The 23,474-nt window shown below is 54.7% G+C and overlaps 2 protein-coding genes across 6 annotated transcripts; one reads left to right on the plus strand and one right to left on the minus strand.

The window, feature by feature from the left end:
• Positions 1 to 775: 775 nt before the first annotated feature.
• KXD1 (KxDL motif containing 1) lies at positions 776 to 7,949 on the minus strand. Of its 2 annotated transcripts, XM_029217340.1 has the most exons (5): positions 7,913 to 7,949; positions 5,213 to 5,334; positions 4,020 to 4,172; positions 2,552 to 2,598; positions 776 to 1,749 (listed from the first exon to the last, which is right to left on the minus strand). In XM_029217340.1, the coding sequence occupies exons 2-5, from the start codon at positions 5,311 to 5,313 to the stop codon at positions 1,520 to 1,522; spliced, it is 531 nt and encodes a 176-aa protein (XP_029073173.1). In that variant the 5' UTR covers positions 5,314 to 5,334; positions 7,913 to 7,949; the 3' UTR covers positions 776 to 1,519. The 2 variants fall into 2 exon arrangements, with proteins under 2 accessions (XP_029073173.1, XP_029073172.1); XM_029217339.1 differs by lacking the exons at positions 776 to 1,749; positions 2,552 to 2,598 and adding an exon at positions 3,189 to 3,716.
• A 4,842-nt stretch (positions 7,950 to 12,791) lies between these two features.
• FKBP8 (FKBP prolyl isomerase 8) lies at positions 12,792 to 22,227 on the plus strand. 4 transcript variants are annotated; one of them, XM_029218348.1, is made up of 9 exons: positions 12,792 to 12,896; positions 14,283 to 14,605; positions 16,962 to 17,131; positions 17,289 to 17,377; positions 17,676 to 17,893; positions 18,469 to 18,641; positions 20,548 to 20,625; positions 21,126 to 21,257; positions 21,684 to 22,219. In XM_029218348.1, the coding sequence occupies exons 2-9, from the start codon at positions 14,308 to 14,310 to the stop codon at positions 21,768 to 21,770; spliced, it is 1,245 nt and encodes a 414-aa protein (XP_029074181.1). In that variant the 5' UTR covers positions 12,792 to 12,896; positions 14,283 to 14,307; the 3' UTR covers positions 21,771 to 22,219. The 4 variants fall into 4 exon arrangements, with proteins under 4 accessions (XP_029074181.1, XP_029074182.1, XP_029074180.1 ...); XM_029218349.1 differs by having other exon boundaries at positions 12,816 to 12,896; positions 17,673 to 17,893; positions 21,684 to 22,227; XM_029218347.1 differs by lacking the exon at positions 12,792 to 12,896 and adding an exon at positions 13,432 to 13,635.
• Positions 22,228 to 23,474: the final 1,247 nt, after the last annotated feature.

Consider the following 23,474-nt stretch of genomic DNA (forward strand, 5'->3'; position numbering starts at 1 on the left):
ACAGAGTAGGGGAAACTGTTTTGTGCTAAAGTGGAGGCATTAAGCAGAGGGTCTGAGGGTCCAAGACGCAAGGGTCGAGGCAGGAGGCGGCGTAAGGGCCGAACGTGTTGGAGCCACTGGAGGCCGGCCGCTGTGCACAGATGGATTAAAGGGCGGGTCCGTACAGGAGCACGGAGAGCAGGTGGGGCTGGTGCATTCACCCAAGTAAATGGGGTGGGACCCAGGGTCTGTTTAGGATATAAGACGGAGGAGACTCAAGGATGGCTAAAAAGTGCTGGGCGCCGGAAAGCGGTGAGAACTGAGAAGTTACCTGCGGGTTTGGCAGCGTACCTTATTTCCTTGAACACTTCCCGGCGCCCCCTATGGACCAGGCAAAAGCAGACACCCTGAAGTCTGGGAAGAGGCCTTTAATAACATAATTTCTAAGTGCTCCAAAGATGAGGGGACTCTGTGAGAGTGTCTGATGGGGAATGAGACCCCAGCTCCTTGAGGAGCCCACCTTAGGGCTGAGATTTGGAGGAGGAGTTACTCAAGGAGGTAAAGGAATAATGTTGTGGGCACTGGGAATAGGACATTTGAAGGCCTGGTTGGTGACAGGAAGTGGGGTTATTATGGTTGCCACCACTGGAGACTCCCACTCAAAGCACAGCAGCCCACTTCTTTCCAGCTCAGTGGTGCCTGGCTGTCCATAACCATCCTGTCCCACATCCAGCACTTGCCCCCATTCTGGACTGCTGGGCCCAAGGATGGAAGCAAGCCACTGCTAGGTGCACCCTTCCCTTTTTAGTAACAGAGTCTTTTTATTGATAACTTCCCAACAGCATCTGTAAACATCGGGTACAAAAATATTCTGCTTAACTCTGTTCTCCAAGGTGGCTCGGCTTGCTCCACGGAGGCCCCAGGAGAAGCCTGCTGGGCCCTCAGGGTCCACACCTCTGGTCCGAGAAACAGGGCCTAACCAGGCTCGGTGCTGAGGGGATGGCTAATCTCTGCCTTGAGGCTTCTACAACTGTCTCAGAAACCTCTTTGAGATAATGATTGGAGAAAGTATTCAATACTGTCATTGGAGTAAGGGGCAAGGAGACCAGAATTAGTAGGCACAGGGGTGGGCTGGGGTGAACTCAGACATGACAGTGCTTGGCCACCTTGAGGAGGTCCTGACCAGGGTGCTGGGGCAGAGGACATCTGGCTCTGGTCTCTGGGAACCTTTAGGTGTTGCTCAGAGCAGACCTCAGGCCTGGCTCTGCACCCAACCCGACTCCAGCTGGACTGGTCATCCCCTGGCCTGGCAGAGGGGTCTACAGAAGAGAGATGTTCTCAGTGAGGAAGGAGGGGGAATGATAGATCCCCAGGAATTCCATACCCCAGGGAGGGAGACTTGTCCCCCAGTGAGCCCCAAATGACAGAGTAGGGTGGCAAAGCTGACTGTCTCAAGGCAGGGTTACCCACTGCCACCTCAGACATCTGGGCAGTGGCACCGCTGCTGCCCTGAGACCCGTCCGAGCTCCTGGGAGTAGGGCTACTCGCCCGGCGTCTCCTCGTCATCTGTATGGCTGTGGCCATTGATGGCAGGGGAGCCGGGCCGGACGTGGGACAGGTCCTCGAAGCCGGGGCTGAGGGAGGGCGAGACTGTGTCGGGGCTGGTGTCACATGAGCCTGTGCTCTGTTCCGAGGTGGCAATGGTTGTTGTGGTGCTGGGCGGGATGGGGTCTTCATCCTCGTCTTCCAGGAGGGACGCCTCCGGGATGTCTGGGGGAAGGAGGCCCAGGAGTTGGCTTAGTCACCATGCCAGGCACTGTGATGAGGGATTAACTAGGCCCGGGACCCCTGACAGCTACCCCCACCCCATGGGACATAACTTGGTTCATTTTACAGGTGAGGAAACCGAGGTCCAAGCAGGTGAGAGGCCTCTCTTTAAGGTGAGGTAAGGTAAAGACTCAGGTTCTCTGGGGTTAGGCCTATGTGGGCCCTGGGGGCAAGTCTGAGCCTGGCTCTGCCCTCTTGACTGTGTCACCTGGGCCAGGCCCCTCACCTGCCCGTGTCTCAGCTCCCTGCTCTATAAACTGGGAATGATGGCATTGCCTTTATGCCTGTGGTTGTCAGCGGCCCTGGAGTGGGGAGCTGTTGGCCCATTCTGCAGACTGGGTAAACTGAAGCTCAGCATGGAGGACGCTGTGCTTCCTCTGACAAGTCACTGCCCCTCTGGGCACAGTCCCCACCTCATAGGTGTTTGTGGGTAACAGCCTGGCTCGTAGGGGTACGTGACATTCACTGGGCTAAGGACTGTCATCATTCTTGTCCACATTCCCTCGTGTGACCTCCCCCAAGGGAGGAGGCTCTAGTCCCAACACCTGCTCCGCAGGTTGCCAAGAAGATCAGGCCAGCACTCCCGCCCCTGCCCCAGGTCTTACTGGACCCACTGCCCACTAGGGCCCGGGCTTGGTGTCAGCCCTTGAGGTGACCTTCCAGAAGCCAGCCCTGGGCTGAGGGCCCTGGCATCCAAGGGCACAGAGCCCAGAAGCGGGATGTAGGAGCTCTGGGTGACACTTACGGCTGAAGGCCTCCGGGTGCTGCCTGGCCAGCTTCCCTTTCAGTGTCCTGCAGGGGAAGGGAAGGCACACAGGGCTGAACCTGCAGAGTGTGCAGGCTGGGCCTGGTGCAGGCCAGGAACCTCCCCGTCACTGCTTGTCATACTCTGCTCCAGGGCTGGAGGTAGGACTGGGCACTCAGCCGGCGGACCTCCCACCCCCGGGACGGATGGCAGCTACCCAGCTGTCACCCAACTTCTGCGTGTCCTTGGTGCTGGCTCTGCGTGCTGGCTGGGCCCTCTACCTGCAATGCCTCATGTCTAAACCTCTTCTACCAGGACAACCTTCCAGGAAGCTTCCCTTCCCCTTGCCTCAACAGGCACTCCTCTGGGTGACTTGTCCTAGCCTGTCTCTCCATCCCCGGGGTGAGGATGTCTGTGGGGGCCAGGAGTGCTGACTATCCACACCCCAAACACCGAACACTGGCACTCACTAAACTGAACTTCACAGAGAAGCACCTGCTTCCCTTTTTAACCTGGTTTTTCCTTTTTACCTGAAGTAACGCAGTTCTGTTTACAAAGAATTACAAAAGGCTCTTCAGAGCAGTCTCTCACCCTTGACTATGGCCAGCCAGCACTGTCCCCCCCCACCCCCCCCCCCCCCCCCCCCGAAGTACCACTGCTGCTGCATCCCTGCCTGGGTGGACACACTTATCTCCTTCCTGAGTGACACAGATACACACAAAAGGTGTCAACCCTTGTGGTTTCTACTCTACTCCCACCCCTGCAACACCACACGTGGGCAACCAGCCTGGTGAGATGCCCCAGAAAAGATACGCTTTGATAAAGGATTTATCCGGCCTGTCTTGTGATTTCTGCACAGAGCATGCTCCAAGGAAACATGTTGCCCTCAATCTGTGGCACCTGCTCTGCCAGCAGATGCGGCTGCCCCCGGAAAAGAAGAAGCAGCACAGTCAGCCAGAAATACAGCTGTAGTGCCAGCTTGTTCCAGGCCTCGGCGCCCCAGCAGCAGTTGTTAACGGCAGCAGTGGTGATAGGAGCTCCGGGGGCCGTGTCAAGCATTCTATGTGGCTGGGGACTTGGACATCGTCTTTCTCTGTCCTCATGGAAACCAGCTTGAGAAGGACCCGCAAAATCTGGCAATCTCATTTTCCTCTTGAGAGAAGTCCTGGGTGGAGGCCAAGGGGGACATAAGGCTAGCCTTTCACTGTCTGCTCCTGCCTGCCTTTTGCATTATGGGTCTGGCACTATGTTGCATTTTCAAAAAAGGAATAAAATTTAAATTCAGAAACTCCAAGATTTTCAGATCGTCTCTAATACTAAGTGTGCAATGAAGCCTCGTAAAACAAGCTGAATCTCCCCACCGCCCTGCTATGTGGAGAGGACAGCCCTTATTGAAAAGAGGAGGAACCCTCTTTTCAGGCTCAGAGGCTCAGAGCAGGAGGCAGAGACTGGAGAGCCAAGCACCCACCTGATCCTGCGGAAGATGCTGTCCAGGTCCCGTTTCATCTCCACCAGGGTCCTTGTGTGGTGCAGAAAGCGCTCGCTCATCTGCTGCAGGCGGGCACTTGACAGGTTGTTAAAGTTGAGCAGCATCTCGTTTGTCTTCTCAAAGCGGTCCAGCCTGGTGGCGGAAAAAGGGCACCGACTCCTCTGCTCAGCCTCCAGGTCCCTGCCAACTGATCCTGCTAGGCCCTTTCCTGCTCCATGACCTTTGCGTAGACCATTCCCTTGTCTTGTGGAGCTCCACCTGGTGTTTGAGCCAGCTAGCAAACTCCTATTCAACTTTCAAAACCCTACTCAAAAATCCTACTCAAGTGTACCCTTCTCATGTAGCCTTAACCCTCTCCCTCAAGTAGACTCTTTGACACTCTGACTCCCCTAGCCCCAGCTTCTTTCTCTTGACCAGCCCTGACAGCCCGAGACCAGGAAGGTTCAAGTCTGATTTTGTCTCCCCTCGGTCTGGGAGTTCCCCAGGGTCAGGTCTGAATCTGAACTAAAGACCTAGGAGGGAGATGGGTATGCTGAGACCCAGACATATCCAGCACCACTGTCACAGGGCAAGAAAGGTAAGGTATCAGGTCTGTGCTGTGTTGTAAATGGAAGGACGAGCCTTTGGCTTAAAGACACAAAAATAAAGCCCCAGGAGACCATGTTTCCCCCCGAAGGTTGTGTCAGCCCTTCTTCCCCACAGAGCAGGCCGGAATTAGGGTGAGGCTATGGTGGACACAGTGCCAAGCCCCAAAGAGGGCAAAGGCCATTCACAGCCCTTCCAAGTGACCCTGGGTGCTCCACAGAGACAGCCTAGGCTCTGAGAGAACAGGTTCCCAACAGGAAGTGAGCCGACTGGCTCCCTTAAATCCCCCAGCAGTTCCTTCCTTATCCCCCTCAAGTCTCCCCACCCCAGGCCTCGGGAAAGGAGCTGCTGTGGTCCCCGCCAAACTGTCCGCAGCTGCGAAACTGTCCCAGAGCCCTGCTTCCTGTGCCAAGGCCTCGCCTTCAGACCAGGAAGGAATTTACTTTGGAGCCAGCCAGCAGATTTGCTCATTTCCTTCATTTTATCACCAGTGTGGGCCCGGGGTAGAGGCGGGCAGGGCAAGAATGCTGGCCAGCAAGTGGATTCCTTCCCATACCGGGGGCCCAGGGCCCTTGGCTTCCACTCACATGTTCTTCTGGGCCAGGATGATGGCGTTGACATCGTCCGCATTCACCATGCTCAGGAGGCGGCTACAGAAGACCCTCGAGGCCGAGTCCGGGGGGTCCATCTCTTCCTCCTCCTCCGCTGCCTGAAACAGGCAGGAAGAAAGTGTTTTCAGTCTGCATCAGGAAGTGGGGGGAGGTGGGATGGAGAGGAGGGGCTGGGAACCCCACAGGCCACCTGTCCGTAAGTGGGTCATGCCACCTGAGCCTCAGCTTTGTCATGCCAGGAACTCGGGGGTGTTTCGAGAACCACAGGAGTTCCTATTTATAACTTGCACCCAAGCACATCACAATCCCATCACCCCTCCCACCTCCACACCTGCCCCTCTCCATGTGCCCAAAGCTACAGGCACCTTCCTCCTGCATAGACCTGCCCCCCTCCTCCTGGCTGCCCCCTCAAATCATCACCCCCTCCAATGCCTTTTCTCCCAAGAGGTCTTTGATGACTACCCCTATTCTGGTCACTCATCACTTCACCTTTTTTTAATTGCTCCACTGTCTCATCGCTTCCTGAAATTATCTTAGTTATCAGTTAACCCTTTTGCCTGTCACCCCCACAGCAACATTAGCTCCAATAGAACAGAGGCGTGTGTTCTTTCTTGCTCGCTGCTCTGTCTCCAGAGCCCAGCCCAGAACCTTGTTCACAGCAAGGGATTGCCCGAATTTAGTTTGATGAAGGCAAACAGAACCTTTCAAACTCAGCTCTGAAGCTAGACTTATATCAGCAAGTTAAAGCCAAGAATTTCAGGCACTGGCAGCCAGGCTGTGGGCCCCAGCAACCCAGATGGCTCTGTGGCTCTTGGCTCCCAGCTTCCCTGGCACACAGATGCTATCCCAGCAGGTGGGGACTTCCTGGACCATGCTAGGGCAGGAGGGACCACAGCTTCAGCACTGACCCTCCTAAGGAGGTTCAGGAAAAACCCAGAATTCTGACATAGCTTGGCTCTGAGGTCTGCACGTTTAATCGTCGACTGAAAGGCCCACTTGCAATTGGTTAAGATTCACACACAGGATCAGGAAGGGCTTTCGGAGCCCACTTAACTACCCTCCTCTTTATTGAGCACCTACTGTATACTAAACAAGACACCAATTTCAAACCCTGGCAATTGTTACCATCCTTATTTATACATGAGAAAATTGAGGCTCAGAGACTGAGGAACTAGGCCGTTGTCACACAGCCAGTGAACATGGGTCACAACTCAAACACCCACAGACCACAGGATCCACAAATATGTGACTCTGACGTTCAGTAGCTACCTGTGACAGGACAGCTGCTTCTTGCAGCACCTGACTCCTGCCAGACTTCTGGTTGTTTCCAGAAATAAACCTGAAATATGGATTTCTTTTTCCTGTGAAATCGCCTCATTTACAAATGTTAGCAACTAATATTTTTCTTACCCCAACACCATAGAGGCCAGGAGTACGTATCTATTTGTGCCCAGAATCTGGCTATCAGTTTGCAGCCATTACGTGCCTTCTGGAGATAAACTGCCACACCTGACGAAATCCACCACCTCCCCAATCACCATGTTTGAGCTCCTTCTATGTGCCAGGGATGGACACCCACACCCTCCACATTTCCAAAGAAGATCATGTATAAAGAGGACACTTGGGCTCTCAAAGGACAGAATGTGGCGGGAAGCCCACAGCTAGAGCCTGGCAGGTGCAGGATTTGGACCTGTGGGAAATGGTTCTGCTACAAAGATGGGCTCTTTCCTGTCTCTGGCTCCCAGATGTGAGGGCTGAGGGATTCAAGGCACACTCCCCCACCAGCTGCCTCTCACAGGAAGCCTTCCCTGACTAACTGCTAATCTGGCCCACATACAGAGTGGAAATGACCCAGCATGGGCTCTGATCCCTGCTCCAAATATATTTATGGGGGACACACGCAGAGAGGGAGACTGTGTGACCTTGGGAGAGTCACCTCACTTCCTAGATCCATTTTCTCACCCAGAAAATAGGTATAACAAAGAATCTGAATCTCACAATGCTGTCTGTGGGGACTAAAACCAATAGTGCTAAGAGGTGCTGGGCTCGGAACAGTCAGTTTCTCCAAGTGGAGTGTGAAGAAATCCTAGGACAGGGCCCGGGAATCAGTATTCTAATGAGGGCCTCCCTAGTGCTTCCAAGAATACAGAACAAACACTTATATAGCACTTCATTTAATCCCCAGTCTCCCCTACAAGGGCATCTCCGAGGGCACCAAAGGCTCCCAGGGGTGGGCTCAGGTCACACACCAATACGGAGAGGCGCCGCAACTCCACCCAAGTCATTTAACAGAATTTAATTTGGCTGCCCAAGCTCAGCAAAACCCGCGAGGCGGGGCGGGGCTCACAAATCCCCTCATGCCCCGCCCCTGTGAAGCGGGAAACTGAGGCCCAAGCAGGTCAACGCCCGATTCCGGGAGACACGGCACAGCCTGAACACAGGCGGCCCCAACTCCCGCGCCTCGGATCCAGACTCGGCCCATGGCGCCGCCCGCGCGTCCACCGCGCAGACGGGGAAACTGAGACCTGTACGCAGGAGGGGTGCCCAGATGTTGCCAGCGGCGCGCCCCACCCCGCTACAAACCGAGGACCGCTCCCGACCCGGCCCGGCTCCCCAGAGGCCCCTGCGTCCCCAGCCCCACCCCGAACTCGGCCCCGGCGTCGGTGGCAGCAGCACCTGCACATCTGGCGGCCTTGCTCGCGCTTCCGGGATGGCGCCCGCGCCGCCACGACGTCACCACGCACCATGCGTGCGAGCGCGCGTGGCGGCGACGTGCCCTGGGCTGACTTGCGTGCGTGGAGGCGCGGCAGGAACGGGTGGAGCTTAGATGCAGCTTCTATTTGCGGGTGCATCACAACAAATAGCCAATCAAGCAGTCTCTCTCGCGCCTGCGTAGTTTCCAAAGCCTGAGCTCCAAGGCAGACCGGAAGGGGGGAGGGGAATGGGAAGGGAGGATGAAACAACCAATTTTATAGATAGTAAGACTGAGGTCCGAGAGCGGCAAGCATTCCCACAGGGTCATATAATCCTCGAGTGGGCTGTGGTGGATCCAGACCCAAATGTTTTGCTTTCCAGGCTGGGAATCAGATTCACTCGGGTTCAAACACCCTGCTGCGTTTTTGGTAATCTTTTTCTGGGCCAGGATCCTGCATTGCATTTAGTCATGTCTCCTTGGTCTCTTCCACTCTGTGACAATTCCTGTCTTCCTTAATCTTTCATGACCTTAATACTTTTGAAGAGTACTGGTTTTGTAGAACACCTAACATTATGGGTTTGTTCAATATTTCCTCATGATTAGGCTGAAGTTGAGCAGCTTGGGAAAGAATCCCACAAAAGTGATGTTTCCTTCTCAATGCATCATATCAGGAGACACTGGGATGTTGATATGTCTCATTGTTGGTGACGTTAACTTTGATTACTTGCTTAAGGCAGTGTCTACCAGCTTCTCAACTGTCAAGTTACTATTTTCCTTTGCAATTAATAAGTATCCTATGGGGGGATACTTAAGAGACCATGTAAATACCATTGGTGTTTTGGTCTTGGGCTTTTTTTGTTGTTGTTTACATATTTTTCACCCTTTAGTTTTAGCATCCATTCATGGCTCTTGGCAGCAATAATGATTACTTACTATGTGTTTGCATAATGGTGATTTTTAATTTAATTATTAATTGGAATTCTGTTGTAAACAAGAGCTGTCCATTCTTCTCAAGTATTTATATCACTATGGAGTCATGAGTATTTATTTTATTCTGTGCCTTATAATTAATTTCTATATTATTTATTTTACTGCCCCTTTAATTTAGCTCCTATGTCCTTTTAATATGTCTCCATGTTTCTGTGAGTACGTCCTTACTTTTGGCATCACAAGATGTTCTGTGCTTGCTTTGGAATATCCCTGGAATCAGCCATTTCTCCAAGGAGCCTGGTTCTGCTTCTTGGAGAATGGTATTTAGAGACCAAGATCTGGGTGCTGGGTGTGCTCACTGCTACCCAGGTATTATTGCTTAGAGACCCTCTCAGCAGTCAGAGCTAGGAAATACATGTATGTCTACTAACCCATGCATATACACATCTATTTTTAGTTCTATATCTGTTCCCTTGTGTCTCTACTGAAAACCATGAGTTCATACTGAGATGAGGATGCGTTAAGTGAGATAACCCAAGTTAAATGCATGAACAAAATGGGGCAAATAGTAATTGCTTGGTAAGTGTTAGCAATTATTAGTTTCTGGGGTCTTATGAAATGTATGTTATATATTATATGTCTGATTTTTCTGTGTCTCAGTTTGTTAACTGTGAGTCTGGGTGAACCTAGCATCTGCCTCTTAAGGTTGCTAAGAGCTTGAGAGATACACACATACCCTTGGGCACATGGAAGACTCTTTGAGAGCCCTGGAATTGGCATATCTGAGTTCTAATTCCAGCTGTCTCATCCTAGCTGGGTAGCCTTGAGCAAGTGGCTTAACCTTAAGAAATCATGCAGGTTAATTCCTTACAAGAGGGGTCCCCAACCCTGGGCTGTGGACCAGTACTTGTCCTCGGCCTATTAGGAAACAGGCTGAACAGCCGGAGGTGGGCGGCGGGTGACCAAGCAAAGCTTCATCTGCCACTCGCCATCACTCCCCATCACTCACATTAGCACCTGAACCATTGCTGGCATTACGGCCTGAACCATTGCCCCACCCCACCCCCATCCGTGGAAAAATTGTCTTCCACGAAACCAGTCCCTGGTGCCAAAAAGTTTCGGGACCGCTGCCTTACAACAGAGTTTGGCTCATTGTAAGCCCTTGGTAAACTGAGGGTAAACTCTATTATTACTCTCACACTCTCCTGCCTTCATTCATTGAAAAGTAAATGATGATCAGGAATCTTATACATTCTTATAGTTCAACCAACAGTTTTAAAAATTGTTCAGTAAACCCTCTAGTCACCCCTTCTGGGTTTGGCCCATATTCTGAGAATCCAGAAAATACTCAGTCCCTGCCTAGCCTTGGAGGATGAAGGAGAGTCTGACACAGACAATCCCAGCCCTGAAGGGAACAATGTTGGGTTAGAGGGAGGAGAGACTCAAGGCTGGAGGAACCTACAGAGTGGGGTTTGAGGACTTCTGAAGGCCAGGAAGCAGGTACATCTGGATGGAGTTTTGAGGTAGGATTAGGAGTTTTGCAGGTGCTGACAATCATTCAGGACTGAGGGGATCACAGGAGCAAAGACAGGATGGTGGGAAAGCACATAGTGTGGATTTGATCTTTCAAGAATTGTGGAGCTCCATGAGCCAGACAGCAGCCAGTGCTGAGAAGAGCCTGGGTGGCGGCTGCTGGGTAAAGTAGAACTGTGGCTCTGTCTGCATGGCTTTGCCAAGCTGTAGCAGAAGAGGCCCAGACTAGAGAAACCAAGCTTTTCAACGGGTCTCTTGGGCTCTATTGGAAGCCAGGGAACAATTACGAGGGTCCTGGAAGGGGTGGGGGCTGCACATTGAAGCCAAAAGGGACTTGGCTGGTCCAAAATGTTTTCCTTTTTTATTTTGTTTAAATTTTATTTATTTATTTTCTTGGCTGTGTTGGGTCTTTGCTGCTGTGCGCGGGCTTTCTCTAGTTGCGGCGAGCCAGGGCTACTCTTCGTTGCAGGGCGCGGGCTTCTGATTGCGGTGGTTTCTCTTGTTGCTGACCACGGGCTCTAGGCGTGCGGGCTTCAGTAGTTGTGGCACATGGGCTCAGTAGTTGTGGCTCACGGGCTGTAGAGCGCAGGCTCAGTAGTAGTGGTGCAGGGCTTAGTTGCTCCGTGGAATGTGGGATCTTCCCAGACCAGGGCTCGAACCCATGTTCCCTGCATTGGCAGGTGGATTCTTTTTTTTTTTAATTTTATTGATTGATTGATTTTTGGCTGTGTTGGGTCTTCATTGCTGTGCGCAGGCTTTCTCTAGTTGCAGTGAGCGGGGGCTACTCTTCGTTGCGGTGCATTGGCTTCCTATTGCTGTGGCTTTTCTTGTTGCGGAACATGGGCTCTAGGTGCACAGGCTTCAGTAGTTGCAGCACGCGGGGTCAGTAGTTGTGGCTCACGGGCTCTAGAGCGTAGGCTCAGTATTTGTGGCACACAGGCTTAGTTGCTCCCCAGCAGGTGTGATCTTCCCGGACCAGGGATCGAACCTGTGTTCCCTGCATTGGCAGGCAGATTCTTAACCACTGCGCCACCAGGGAAGTCCCCCCCCCCCCCCCCCAACCCCACCTCTTCTGACTGGGCAGCCTTCCTTCCTCCCCGCCTTCCTTCCTTCCTTCCTTCTTTCCACAATGATTTCCCTGAATACCTCCCCCTGTTTTGTGCCATGCAGTATGTAGGCCTCAGGACTAAAACAATAAGAAACAATGTACCTTTCTCAGATTTTGGGGGTCTTCCAGTCTACCGGGTGAGGCAAAAGTCAACTGATGGCACAGACACAAGTGAATCAGTTATGAAGTGGAGGTTCATTTTACCAAGACTGCGGCCAATCAGGACACCTGGCCTTGCCATGGGGAGGTCAGGGATGGCTTCCAGTAGGAGGTGACCTCAGAGCACCTATCTGACAAGTTACTGCCAAAAGCCAGCTACCTTCTCCAGTGTTAGCTACCTCCAAAAGCCAGTGTCCTGCTCATTTATTCATTAATTCATTCAATTATTCATTCATCTATTGAACTCCCATAGGGCCTTAAGCATCATTCAAGGAGGTGGTGAGGACAAAACAGACAAAATTCTTTCCAGGCTGGAGCAAAATGGGGGGAAGGGGGGAAGCAAAAGAATGAACAAGATCATTCTGGAAGGGGGTAACTGCTGGGAAGAAAATAAAACAGAGTAAAAAGGAGTAAGTGCCCCCTCTTTCAAAACATGAGCCATAAAAACCCTCCTAATCAATGCTGCCACCTTCTCCTGGGGCCGTGGGCACCTTATCATGCTCTAGCAGAAGGTGCAGGGAGGAGGGACTCCTCCCAGTGGCCCTGCTCTCTCAGCAGTTAACCTAGCCGTTATTGAGTTCCTCCTGTATGCACCAGGCCACCCTCCCGGGATTAGACAGACCAGGTGCAGGGGCGGTGTAGCGGGGCGGAGGTTCTGTGTGCTCTTGGGCACGTCGCTCCCCCTCGGGGTCTCGGGTCTACAGAAGTAACTAGCGGTTCAGAGTGGGTTATCCGGCAGTCTGGCTGCCCTGACCTGCAAGCCTGAGCTCCTTAAGGAAATACCATTTAGTGTTGTCCTCCCAACAGCCCCCAAGGTGAGAGTGCGCGCATAGAGGTGTTTATCCCCATTTCACAGATGAGCAGAATGAAGCTCAAACAGGGGTTGTATGTCTTGCCAAGATGCGCGGCACTGACCCGAGAACTGACTCGGATCTTCAGCCCCCCGCCCCGCCTCCGCCTCCGCCTCCGCCTCCGCCCTCGCCTCCGTCCGGGGTTGGCGCGACGGCCTCTGCCCCTTTAAGAACGCCCCACGGATGCAAGCAGGAAGGGGGCGGTGCCTGTGCCTGAGACGGATGTGCTCGCGCACCAATGGACGCTGCAGTCACCGCGGCGGCGTCCAATGGGCGCGGTGAGGGCGGTGCTGGGCGCCAGAGCCTGGTTCCCGAGGCGCGGCGGCCGCGGCTGGGGGCGGGGAGGGGGGCGCAGGACCCCAGGCTGGGGTCCCGGAGCCGGAGGCACGTGTCCCGGGGCGCCGGCGGGGTAGCGCTGGCCCGGAGCGCTGCCCGGACCTGGGCTAGTCCGGGGGCCGGCGCGGCGGGGGCTGCGGCTGCTAGGCGGAATGAAGGGCCGCGGGGGAGGCGAGCCGGGGGGCGCGGGGGTTCTGAGTGCCGGAGAGGGCGCGGCCTGGTGAGGGCAGCTGGGGGTGGGGGCCACGGAAGGTCAAGGGCAGCGGCTGGGGGCGCTGCCGGCGGAGACTTGCAGGGCCGGGGGCGCCCGAGGGTTGCGGGGGGTCGGGAGCCCCAGACTGGTGGCGTCAAACAGGCGTGGGGCGTTGGGAACTTGGGTGGGAGGTTGACGGTAGGCCAGGCCGGTGCAGGGGGCGTCTGGAGAGCGTAGGGTGTTATGGGATGGGGAGGGGGGGCGTCTGGGGATATCAAGGTGTTGAGGGGCGACGGGCCAGCTGTGGGGGAAGCTGGCCCGGGCTGGGGTCAGTGCTTGGGGTGGGGGGAGGGCTATTTATGCGAGCGCAGGAGATTGTGAGGGTGGGGGCTGGGAGGGTCTCAGAAAATGGGACCCGAGCCCGGAAGGAGCAGGCAGGTGAGGGTTAGGGAGGGGATGCTGTGGGTTAGAATGACGGCTCTACCACCGCCAGAGCTTGGGGCCTGGGGGAGGCGGACAGTTCTTGATGGTCCAAGGAAGAAGCCGTGGGGGTCTCGACCACTCCTCCTCAAAGGAGGCTACTTTGAGAAGGTGGTAAGAAGGCCTGAGGAGAGGAGAAAAGGCTCCCAAGGAATGGCTTGGGTCAAGGTCCCTGGTGTTGGGGGCGGTGGTATTAGGTTCAGTGTATGGAAGGAAAGCCTTGGGGTTTCTGGGTGGCTCCCCTTAGGAGAAGGGACAGCTGGAGGTGGGGAGCTCTGGTAAAGATTCAGTTATTTTTCCCTTGGGCTCTAAAAAATAGTCTCCCCAAGATCTCAGGGGTTGTCCCCCTGAAAAAAATCCCAGCACCAGCTCTGGACATTTAAGCAGATAAAGCCTTAGGTTCAAATCCTGCCTCCTGTGGTTGGCTTGCTCTGTGACCTTGGGCAAATGGCTTTGCCACTCTGGGCCTCAATTTCCTTTTCTGCAGGGGGAATGTTCCCTACTTCCCCGGGGTGTTTATAAAGATTAAATAATAGTTAATAATAGCTAACACTGTTTGAACCTGATGCCAGGGCTTGATGAGTGGGTTGTTAAGTCCTTTGGACAAACCAGGGTTGTTACTCTACCCACCCTGTAGATGAGGAAACTAAGGCCTGGAGCCCCTGAGTCACACAGCAAGTGATCGGCGGTGTGGAGAATGGAGGCAGAGGAGATTTGAGGGGCTTGGTGGGATTCTTACCCCCATCCATTCTCCCCACCAGGGCCAATTCCCATCCCCCCAGCAGCATGGCATCCTGTGCTGAGCCCTCTGCTGTGGACCCTGAGCCCACTGCCCCGCCACCTGCTGGGGTCCCACCACTTGAGGACTTCGAAGTGCTGGACGGGGTGGAAGACGCAGAGGGCGAGGAGGAGGAGGAGGAGGAGGAGGAGGAGGATCTGAGTGAGCTGCCGCCACTTGAGGATGTAGGGCAGCCCTCACAGGAGGAGGCCGAGCAGCCCGGGGCCCTGGCCCGAGAGTTCCTGGCCGCCATGGAGCCAGAGCCTGAGCCCGCCCCGGCCCTGGACGAGTGGCTGGACATCCTGGGTAAGGAGCAGGGGTGGCTCGGGTTGACCGACAGGGCCTGGACAGCTCAGGTTCAGGAGTGACCTTGGCCTAGGCCCTCTCCCCCTGAGCCTCATTTCCCCATCTCTGTTGTGAAGGAGGTTGGAAGTAAAACATGTGGTAACTACGTTGATCGCCAGCCACAGGCAGTTGCTCGAGACACTTCATGTTTATGCCCTTTTCTTGCCTCCCCACCCCATGACTTGCTTTCGCAGAGCTGTTAACAGGGCTCAGAGAGGCTGAATCACTTGCCCAGAGCTGCACAGCCAGCACAGCAGGCACTGGCAGCTCCCAATCCCCACTTTTCTTGGCATTTGTCTGGCAAGTGCCTGTCCCCAGAACAATGTGTCCTGAGGTCAAATAGATCTGTGGAACATTCCATTTTGTTCATCCCTGTGTCTGGTTCATAGTATTCATTAGTATGCTAATTGTTCAGAAAAGTCCTGCAAGAAAGAAAGTAGGAGAACCCACACATGTGCCACCCCCATGTACCCCATCACAACAACTCTAGAAGGTAAACACAGCGCTACTAGTTCTGATATCTAATACATAATACACTAAATAATGCTAATGACCACACAAATAATAGTAAAACATTATTACTACCATCATTAGTGCTAATGATACAGTAGTATCAAATAATACTGGTACTGGTAAAATCGAATTGGTACTGATTTCACCTCCACTACAGATATAAACCTTACTGCGCCTAAAAATAACACCAGGTGATATTTACTGAGCATTGGTTCTGTGCCAGGCCTGTGCATCATCTTATTTTATCCTCACAACAACCCCACGATGTAAGTCCTACCATATCCCCGTTTTACAGATAGGGAAACAGGCTCAGAGAGGTGAAGACACTTGTCCAAGGTTGCACAGCCTCCTTGGCTGTATTAAAGTTTGGGAAGCTCTTCTCTAATGATACTAAGAGCTGCCCTGCTCCCTGCCTGAGCATGAGGATGGCTCTGTTTGTTTATATTCGAGCCAGCTGCTTTCTGAAGTCAGAATTCAGGCTTCTAGACAAGGAAACTGAGGCCTTGAGAGGGGATGTGATTCTACATCCCTGGGTTTACCTGGGTGAGAGGCAGTGCCTGGTTGAGGTCCTACCAGCATATCCACTATTAGTGCCCAGAAGCCTCAAGACACAGGGGTCTCTTGGCATCCACTAGATCATTGGTTCTCAAACTGGATGCAGGGGCATGTATAAATTGGGGAGCACTGCAGAAATTTGGAACACTCTAGAATATTCCATAGTATTAATAGATCTCTCTGCCCCTAACCTTTAGACTAGGGTCTACTCAGACTCATGGTAGTATTTCCTAGACCAGTGGAATATTGCGGAATACAGGTACTTGTTGGAACATGGGTGACTGCAAATGATGTCCGTCTGACATGCCCCATAGGTGTAAGCCCTCTATTGCCCCAGCAGTTGTCATGGCATGACAGTGGATGTCATCATTGCGGGGGCTCCTTGAGTGGATTCATGAGAGCACGGGGCCTCATGCCTGGTACTCAGTAGGTGTTGGCTGTGGCCATTTGGCCATTCCTAAGATCGTTTAGGGTATGGAGGGGAACATAGTGGTCTCTTTGGCAGCTGGAGGGGGGCGTTGGGGGCTACTTTTGCTTATAGGTCCTTCTGTGATGTGGTGCTTTGGTCGGGACACAGTCCTGGCATCACAGGTGCTCTGCTAGCCAAGCAAACTACTCACGAGGTGTCACCAGGATACCCCCTGATCACCCCATTTCATGGCTGGGTAAATTGAGGTCCACATGTCACAGGGCTGAGATTGGAACCGGAGGAGGGAGGAGAGGGTAGCTCCAGAGTCTCATTACTGGGTATCCCTGCTGCCCTGATTGTGGTCGGCAGGATGGCTTTTCTCAGCCCTTTGCCCTCACTGAGCCTTGACTTTCTTTTTTTTTTCTTCTTTTGGCCACGCCGCCTGGCTTGCAGGATCTCAGTTACCTGACCATGGATTGAACCCGGGCCCCAGTAGTGAAAGCCCCGACCCGGAATGCTAACCATTAGGCCACCGGGGAACTACCTTGGTTTTCTTAAGATAACAGACCAGCCAGCGTTCACTGAGCCCATCCTTGGAGCCAGTATCGTCAGTCCCCAAATCAATCCTTTCATGCCCAGTGTCCAAGCCGAGGACACCGAGGCCCAGAGGCATGGGGCCACCTGCCCAGTAGTGGCAAGAGTGGCCACTGAAAACTCAGCTTGTGCCCTGGTGCTGCGCCACCCCCAGGATAGGCAGGGCTGGGGAGGGGGGAGTGCCCAGGGGGCAGCTGCCCATCTGAGCTGCTCAGTGACAGGCTGCTTGTCCCTGCTCCATGGCAGGGAATGGGCTGTTGAGAAAGAAGATGCTGGTTCCAGGCCCACCAGGCTCAAGCCGCCCGGCCAAGGGCCAGGTGGTCACCGTGCAGCTGCAGACTTCGCTGGAGAATGGCACACGGGTACAGGAGGAGCCGGAGCTGGTGTTCACTCTGGGTGACTGTGATGTCATCCAGGTGGGAACGGTGCAGGGCCTGGGCAGTTCTGGGTGGGGAGGGGCTGGGGTGAGATGCAGGGGAGGTGGTGGTGGTGGTGGTGGTGGCCGGGTGGGTGGGCACTGCTGTGCTGCACCTGGACCCACTCAACTCATGCCGCTCCCCTCCCCGACCCCAGGCCCTGGATCTCAGTGTCCCGCTCATGGACGTGGGAGAGACGGCTATGGTCACTGCTGATTCCAAGTACTGCTACGGCCCCCAGGGCAGGTGAGTACCTGCTGCCTGCAGGGGTCCCTGTGAGGGTTGAGGAAGTGGGTGGGACGGGTTGCTCCCCCATCTCACCCCATCTAGGTGCACATTTTATAGGAAAGGAAACAGGCTCCGGGAGGGGAACTCACGCACCAAGTCACGGAGCTCAAGAGTAGCAAGAGTTAACTTCCCTTGTGTTTTACTGAGGAGGGGGTGACGGCCCTTTCCCGCCTGTTCCCACTGAACCTAGTGTGTCTGGGGTTCAGTCATGGTGGCCGCTGGGTCTGAGTGCTGTCCCCACCCCATCCCCCAGCAGGAGCCCATACATCCCCCCACACGCGGCCCTGTGCCTGGAGGTGACCCTGAAGACTGCCGTGGATGGGCCTGACCTGGAGATGCTCACGGGGCAGGAACGCGTGGCCCTGGCCAACCGGAAGCGGGAGTGTGGCAATGCTCACTACCAGCGGGCCGACTTCGTGCTGGCCGCCAACTCCTACGACCTCGCCATCAAGGCCATCACTTCTAGTGCCAAAGGTGACCGCCAGGTCGAATCCCAGCACCTCCTCTGCAAAGCCATCCCCACTAGTGCTAGAAACTTCAAGCCACAGAGGGCCCCAGGTTCAAAATGTTCTAGAAAATTCTAGAATATGGATAGATGTTTATGCCTAGTCTTTAGCTGTTTCTAGACTTATATCCCAGGTCCGTGGACTGTTACGGAGGGCAGGTAGGTGTTGGAACGTGGGTGACTGCAGATATCGTCAATCCATGATCAGGCCCTCGTTCACTTAGGCTCCATTCTTGTCGACTCCTTGGGAGTGCCCTGAGGACGGCACTGGTCTTGGCCCATGTTAGAGATGGGGAAACTGAGGCCAGAGAGGCCTGAGGTCCCCCAGGGAGTAGGTGGTAGAGGCCCCAGCACTGGCATCTTGAAAACCCCCCATTTCCTGTGACTGGGACGCTCAGAGACCCTTCCCCCCCCCACCAGTCTCCTCCAGTACCAGCTGCAGCGGGGTGGGCCTAGGCCTGGGTCATATAATCCCTCTGCAGATGGTTGTGGGCGGCTGGCGGTGTGGTAACAGTGGCTGTAGTTGAGTGCTGTCCCCCAACAGTGGACATGACATTCGAGGAGGAGGAGCAGCTCCTGCAGCTGAAGGTGAAGTGTCTGAACAACCTGGCAGCCTCACAGCTGAAGCTGGACCACTACCGTGCAGCGCTGCGCTCCTGCAGCCTTGTGCTTGAGCACCAGCCCGACAACATCAAGGCGCTCTTCCGCAAGGGCAAGGTGAGCTGCAGCTCACAGGCAGCAGGCGGGCAGGCTGGCTCCCTGACCTCAGAGCAGTGGCGCTGGTCCCAAACCCTAGATTTGAGATAGGCACAGGTATCAGTCAGCCAAGCTCTCTGGGGTATAAATGGGGAAACTGAGGCTCAGACAGGTGCAGGGGTGTGGCCTGGGTCACAGCAATTCATTGACTGAGGCCAGATTTTTTTTTTTTTTTTTTTTTTGTGGGCTGCACTACACGGCATGTGGGATCTTACTTCCCCAACCAGGGATCAAACCCGTTCCCCCTGCATTGGAAGCGTGGAGTCTTAACCACTGGACCACTAGGGAAGTCCCCTGACTGAGGTCAGATTTGAACCCTGGGTCTTAGGTTCCCTCTACTCCCCGACACTGCCCTTTGGCCCATTGGTAACTGTTCCTTGCATATAACCCTTGGTGACTCCCATCTCCCTCAGAGTAAAAGCCGGGTTCTTATTTCAGCCTTTAAGGCTTTGAGCTATCTGGTCTTCATCTCCTGCCATCATCTTCCAGTGTACTGTTGCTTTTTTGCACGCTGCTCAGCTTCTCCACTACTTGTTGCCTGGGCCAGGTCTGCTCCTACCCCCGTGCCTTTGCACAGGCTATGTTCTCTGCTTGAGATATTCATACCCCAAATACACCTATGGGTCCTTCTCTCACCTCCTTCAAGTCTTTGCTCTGATGTCACCTCCTCAGGAAGTCCTCCCTACAACACCCACCCTGACCCTCTGCCCTGCCTTCATGTTTCCTGTGTCACTGTCAGCGTGGCCAGGTGTCATGCCTCTCGTCCATCTCCCTTACCAGAAGGTGGGGATTTTGTATGTCTCATTCACTGCTAAATCTCTAGCCCTTCAAACAGAGCCAGGCATACAGTAGGTGCTGAGTAAGTGCTGGTGGAATGTAGGAGTGAATTTGGCCTGAATGGATTTGACTTTAATTGCTTTTGTCCCCATCTCTGTTCATCTTCACTCTGTTGGGATAGGGGGTGCTTTCAGCATTTTTTAGCAGTAAACCAAGGAAACGGAAGTGCAAGCAAACGCAGGGTCACTTAGTGTGTTAATGAGAGGCCTGAGCAGGCCAGCCAGCATTTTTAAGTACTTTTTGTGTGTAGAGTTCTGCATAGAAACGGAGAGGAGAGAAAAGATGTTGTCCCTGTTTTTCAAGGGTTTAGAATCTTCCTGTGGGGAGTGAGACCGTCTGCTCATGTAGCCTTATACATGTTTGGGTCTGCTGGTTGAAGGTGATGGAAAACTACTCAAATAGATTCAGCCAAAGGAATTAACGACTTGTGGAACTGCCAAGTCAGGGGTAACTGGCTTCAGGCACAGCTGGATCCAGGTGTTTAGAAATGTTGTGCAGATGCTGTGTCTGTCTGCCGCATTTCTCTCTCAGGCAGCCTCCTCTCTCAGGGTGACCAAGATGCTCCCTCCTGCTCTGCCAAAAGCTCCAGGCTTCCATCCCTTCCACTTAGCAACTGGCCTCTCAGTGGTACCAGCAGAGTTCAGGCTGGATCTCACTGGCTGGCTTGAGTCACATGCCTGGCTCTGAATCATTCGATGTGGCCAGAGCTTTGGCAGCATCCATTTGGCTTCTCGAGCCAGCCGAGGTGGTGAAGGAGGAGGAAAGACCAGCACCTGGGTCTCCTGCACAGGATGAGCCAGACACCCAGGAGAAGGAGCAGGTTAGGGGAGTGACACCAAGCCTGGTGGTCTGCTCATGTAGTCTAAGGGCTCAGGGGAGCAGTGTACGGGTGACTGGACCCCCGGGGCACTTGCTAGAGATACATTTGGGACTAGTCAGGTGGCCAGGAGCCTGGCATGGCTGGGTCTCTTGAAGGAGAACGTGGCCCACCGTGGGTCCAGAATGATATACTCCCCACTTCCTCCCACAGGTGTTGGCCCAGCAAGGCGAGTACAGTGAGGCCATCCCCATCTTGAGAGCAGCCCTGAAGCTGGAACCTTCCAACAAGGTGAGCAGAATGGGGGCACCCTGGGATTTGCTGTGCCGGCCTGTCTGGGAAGTTTTTCCTGTGGTCTGCCCCTTAGCCTTCTTGCTGTGGCTCTCCCTATGGTGTTTCTACCTGGGAAGTGGCAGGGGGTAGGTAGCTGAAGGGCCCCAGCCCACCTGCTGAGACCCTTATTGACCCTTGCATAGGCAGTCTGGACTCACCCCCAACAGGGGTCCCAGAGGCCAAGGGCACTAGCCAGCCTGGCCAATGCCAGTGTCTTCAGCTTTCTTCCCAGAACCTTCCTCTCTCCTGGTCACCCTTGCTCCACTCTATCTTCTGGCTTCCTAGGGGGATGGAGATAGCAGCCCTCACTTCGCTGATGCCCAGAGAATAGCTGACAGAATTCCCATGTCCCAGTGGTTCCAGCCCCGAAGGGCCCCAGGGCCCCAGAAAGGCAGACTGCTAGCAGTGATCGTTGGCTTCTGCTGCCACCTGCTCTCACAGACACCCCCCTCTCACAGACGATCCATGCAGAGCTCTCAAAGCTGGTGAAGAAGCACGCGGCCCAGCGGAGCACTGAGACCGCCCTGTACCGGAAGATGCTGGGCAACCCCAGCCGGCTGCCTGCCAAGTGTCCTGGCAAGGGTGCCTGGGTGAGCTGGGGCCGGCGGGCACAGGGAGGCTCCCAGAGTAGGGGCAGGGGCTATGGGCAGGGTACGCCATGCAGAGGGAGTTTCTTCATTTTGCAAACATTGATGTCTTCATGAACTGGGGTGTTGTGGACCATGCTGGGGACACAGAGAAGCCCCAGTGCTGTGTGACCAGGACTAAAGCAGAAGATAAAACACAATCTGGAGGGCTCAGGGTGGGGCTCATCCAGAGGGGAAGGGGAGGTGTACCAGAGGAGGGGACATTTGGCTTGAGTTTTGATGCATGAGTAGGAGTTTTCCAAGAGGCAGGCAAGGCATTGTCAGGCAGTGGTTTCCTGGGAGGCCTTTTTGGGGCCTGTTGCTAGCTGAAGTGCAAGACATCCGTGTTGACCGCTGTCTAGCCTCCTCTTCCCTCTCTTTTATCCACAGTCCATCCCATGGAAGTGGCTGTTTGGGGCAACTGCTGTCGCCCTGGGGGGCGTGGCGCTCTCTGTGGTCATCGCTGCCAGGAACTGACCACCCAGGTGGCCGCCATCCCCTCCACTCACCGTGGACCCCACCCTGCGCTCCCTAACTCCCCCAGGCTCCCTGTCCACTGCCCTAACTGGCCTAGCCCCCTCCTCTGGGGCGGGGGCAGTGAGGTTTGGGGGTCGTGTGGCCCAGCGAGCAGGAGGGACTGAGCCCTATAGGAGGAAAGTGAGGCAGGGCCCGGGCCCCACGTCCAGCCCGGAGCAAGGGGGCCCTCATTCCTCCAGACCCAATTCCCACCCCTGACCCCACCCCCTGGGTTAGGTCCCAACAGGGTCCAGCCTCAGTTTCTCCTTCCCAACAGGCCTGGGGGCAGCCCTTCCCCCACCCATTTTCTGTCCAAGCGCCAACTCCTCCTGCCCCGCCTGCTGCCCTCTGTCCAGGTACCCCACCCCCCACCCCCCACCACACACACAGTGAAATAAAGCCTCCCACCCCGCACCCTGCTGGCTCTGGAGCCTTCTTCCACCATTGCTTGGGGCTGAGCCAGAGACAGCCTGTGCCTTGTCCAGGGTCACACAGGACCGTGGATATGGCCAAGCCAGGACTAGAGTGGGGGTTGTCTGCTCTCAGGTCACAGCAGACCATCTTTACCAAGGGGGAAACTGAGACCTGGAATAGCGGGGCGTTATGCTCAGGGTCCCTGGTCAGACTCTGGGGGGGTTCACAGCTAGCTATGCTCCTTACCCCACCTCTCTTGACTCTGTTGCCTCATCTGAAATTGGGGACCTTGATGGGACCTAACTGGGGACTCTGCTGAGCCCTCAGTGACCACAGGGGTCTGGCTGTGCAGCAAGAGGACAGCCCCATGTCTGGGCAGCAACATAGCCAGCGCAAAGGCCTTGGAGCAGCATGGAACCTCGTCTGTTCAAAGTTGATAAAGGTGGGTGGTCAGCAGAGCTGGACCCTGCAGGGCCTTGGGGGCTATGGGGAGGGGTTGGGTTTGATACCAGGAGCTCCATCCCATCTCCTTTTCCCTACAACCCAGGGCTGTTGAAGCTTCTTTCCAAAATGTTGCCCACTGTCACAACCAGGACAGCCAGAACCAGTGTTTGGGCCTTTATTAACCTTTATTAACCTGAGTTCCTCTCACTGCTGCTGTCTCTGAGATAGACCACACAAGTGTTCGGCCTGCCCCCATCCCTTACAGTCCAGGAGTAGAAGCAACTGGCCACAGCCACCCAGCAGAAGGTGGCCATCAGGCCTGGAAACTAGATCTTTGCCCTGCCTGCTCCAGGCCGTTGCTGGGCCACCTGGATTACTCTCAGGGCATAAATCGGGGTGGCTTGGACCTGCTTCTCCTCTCCACCATTCAGCCCCCTTAGGTTTCTACCTTGTCCTCAGACAGGAAGGGGGCTCCATGGAAGGTGCTGGGACGGGGACCATGGGTTGGCCAGGCTCGGGAGACCTGCATCTCAGGCAGGATACCCCCTCTTTCCTCAGTCTCCTTGACTTCAGGCTGGGAAGCTGGCCTGAAGGTTGGCCAGCGGGACTGTGGGCCGGCTGGGTTGACTTCCTGGCCTGGGTGTGAGAGTCACCACCGCTGACATTCCTGAGCACTGATTGTGTGCTGGCAATGGGGTTAGTCCACTGTTTACCCACAGCAGCCTTGTTCTGTGCCCATTTTTCATGTATTCTGGGGACAAGTCCTTTGTCGTATAGGTATATTGTGAACGTAGTTCCCACTCTGTG

Source organism: Monodon monoceros, unplaced genomic scaffold (assembly GCF_005190385.1).
Source record: "Monodon monoceros isolate NGI ecotype Baffin Bay Population unplaced genomic scaffold, NGI_Narwhal_1 Super_Scaffold_12, whole genome shotgun sequence".
Taxonomy (NCBI): Eukaryota; Metazoa; Chordata; class Mammalia; order Artiodactyla; family Monodontidae; genus Monodon; species Monodon monoceros.

What these genes read in the sequence shown, in the direction of transcription:
- KXD1 (XM_029217339.1), bottom strand. Translation starts at nt 5,313, where the DNA reads ATGGACCCCCCGGACTCGGCCTCGAGGGTCTTCTGTAGCCGCCTCCTG. An exon ending in ATCCTGGCCCAGAAGAACAT is followed by an intron (nt 4,173 to 5,212) that starts GTGAGTGGAAGC and finishes TTCCGCCACCAG; the next exon opens with GCTGGACCGCTTTGAGAAGA. An exon ending in AGCATCTTCCGCAGGATCAG is followed by an intron (nt 3,717 to 4,019) that starts GTGGGTGCTTGG and finishes GCCTCCACCCAG; the next exon opens with GACTTCTCTCAAGAGGAAAA.
- FKBP8 (XM_029218346.1), top strand. Translation starts at nt 13,568, where the DNA reads ATGGTCCAAGGAAGAAGCCGTGGGGGTCTCGACCACTCCTCCTCAAAG. An exon ending in GAGGCTACTTTGAGAAGGTG is followed by an intron (nt 13,636 to 14,282) that starts GTAAGAAGGCCT and finishes TCTCCCCACCAG; the next exon opens with GGCCAATTCCCATCCCCCCA. An exon ending in AGCTGGAACCTTCCAACAAG is followed by an intron (nt 20,626 to 21,125) that starts GTGAGCAGAATG and finishes CCCCTCTCACAG; the next exon opens with ACGATCCATGCAGAGCTCTC.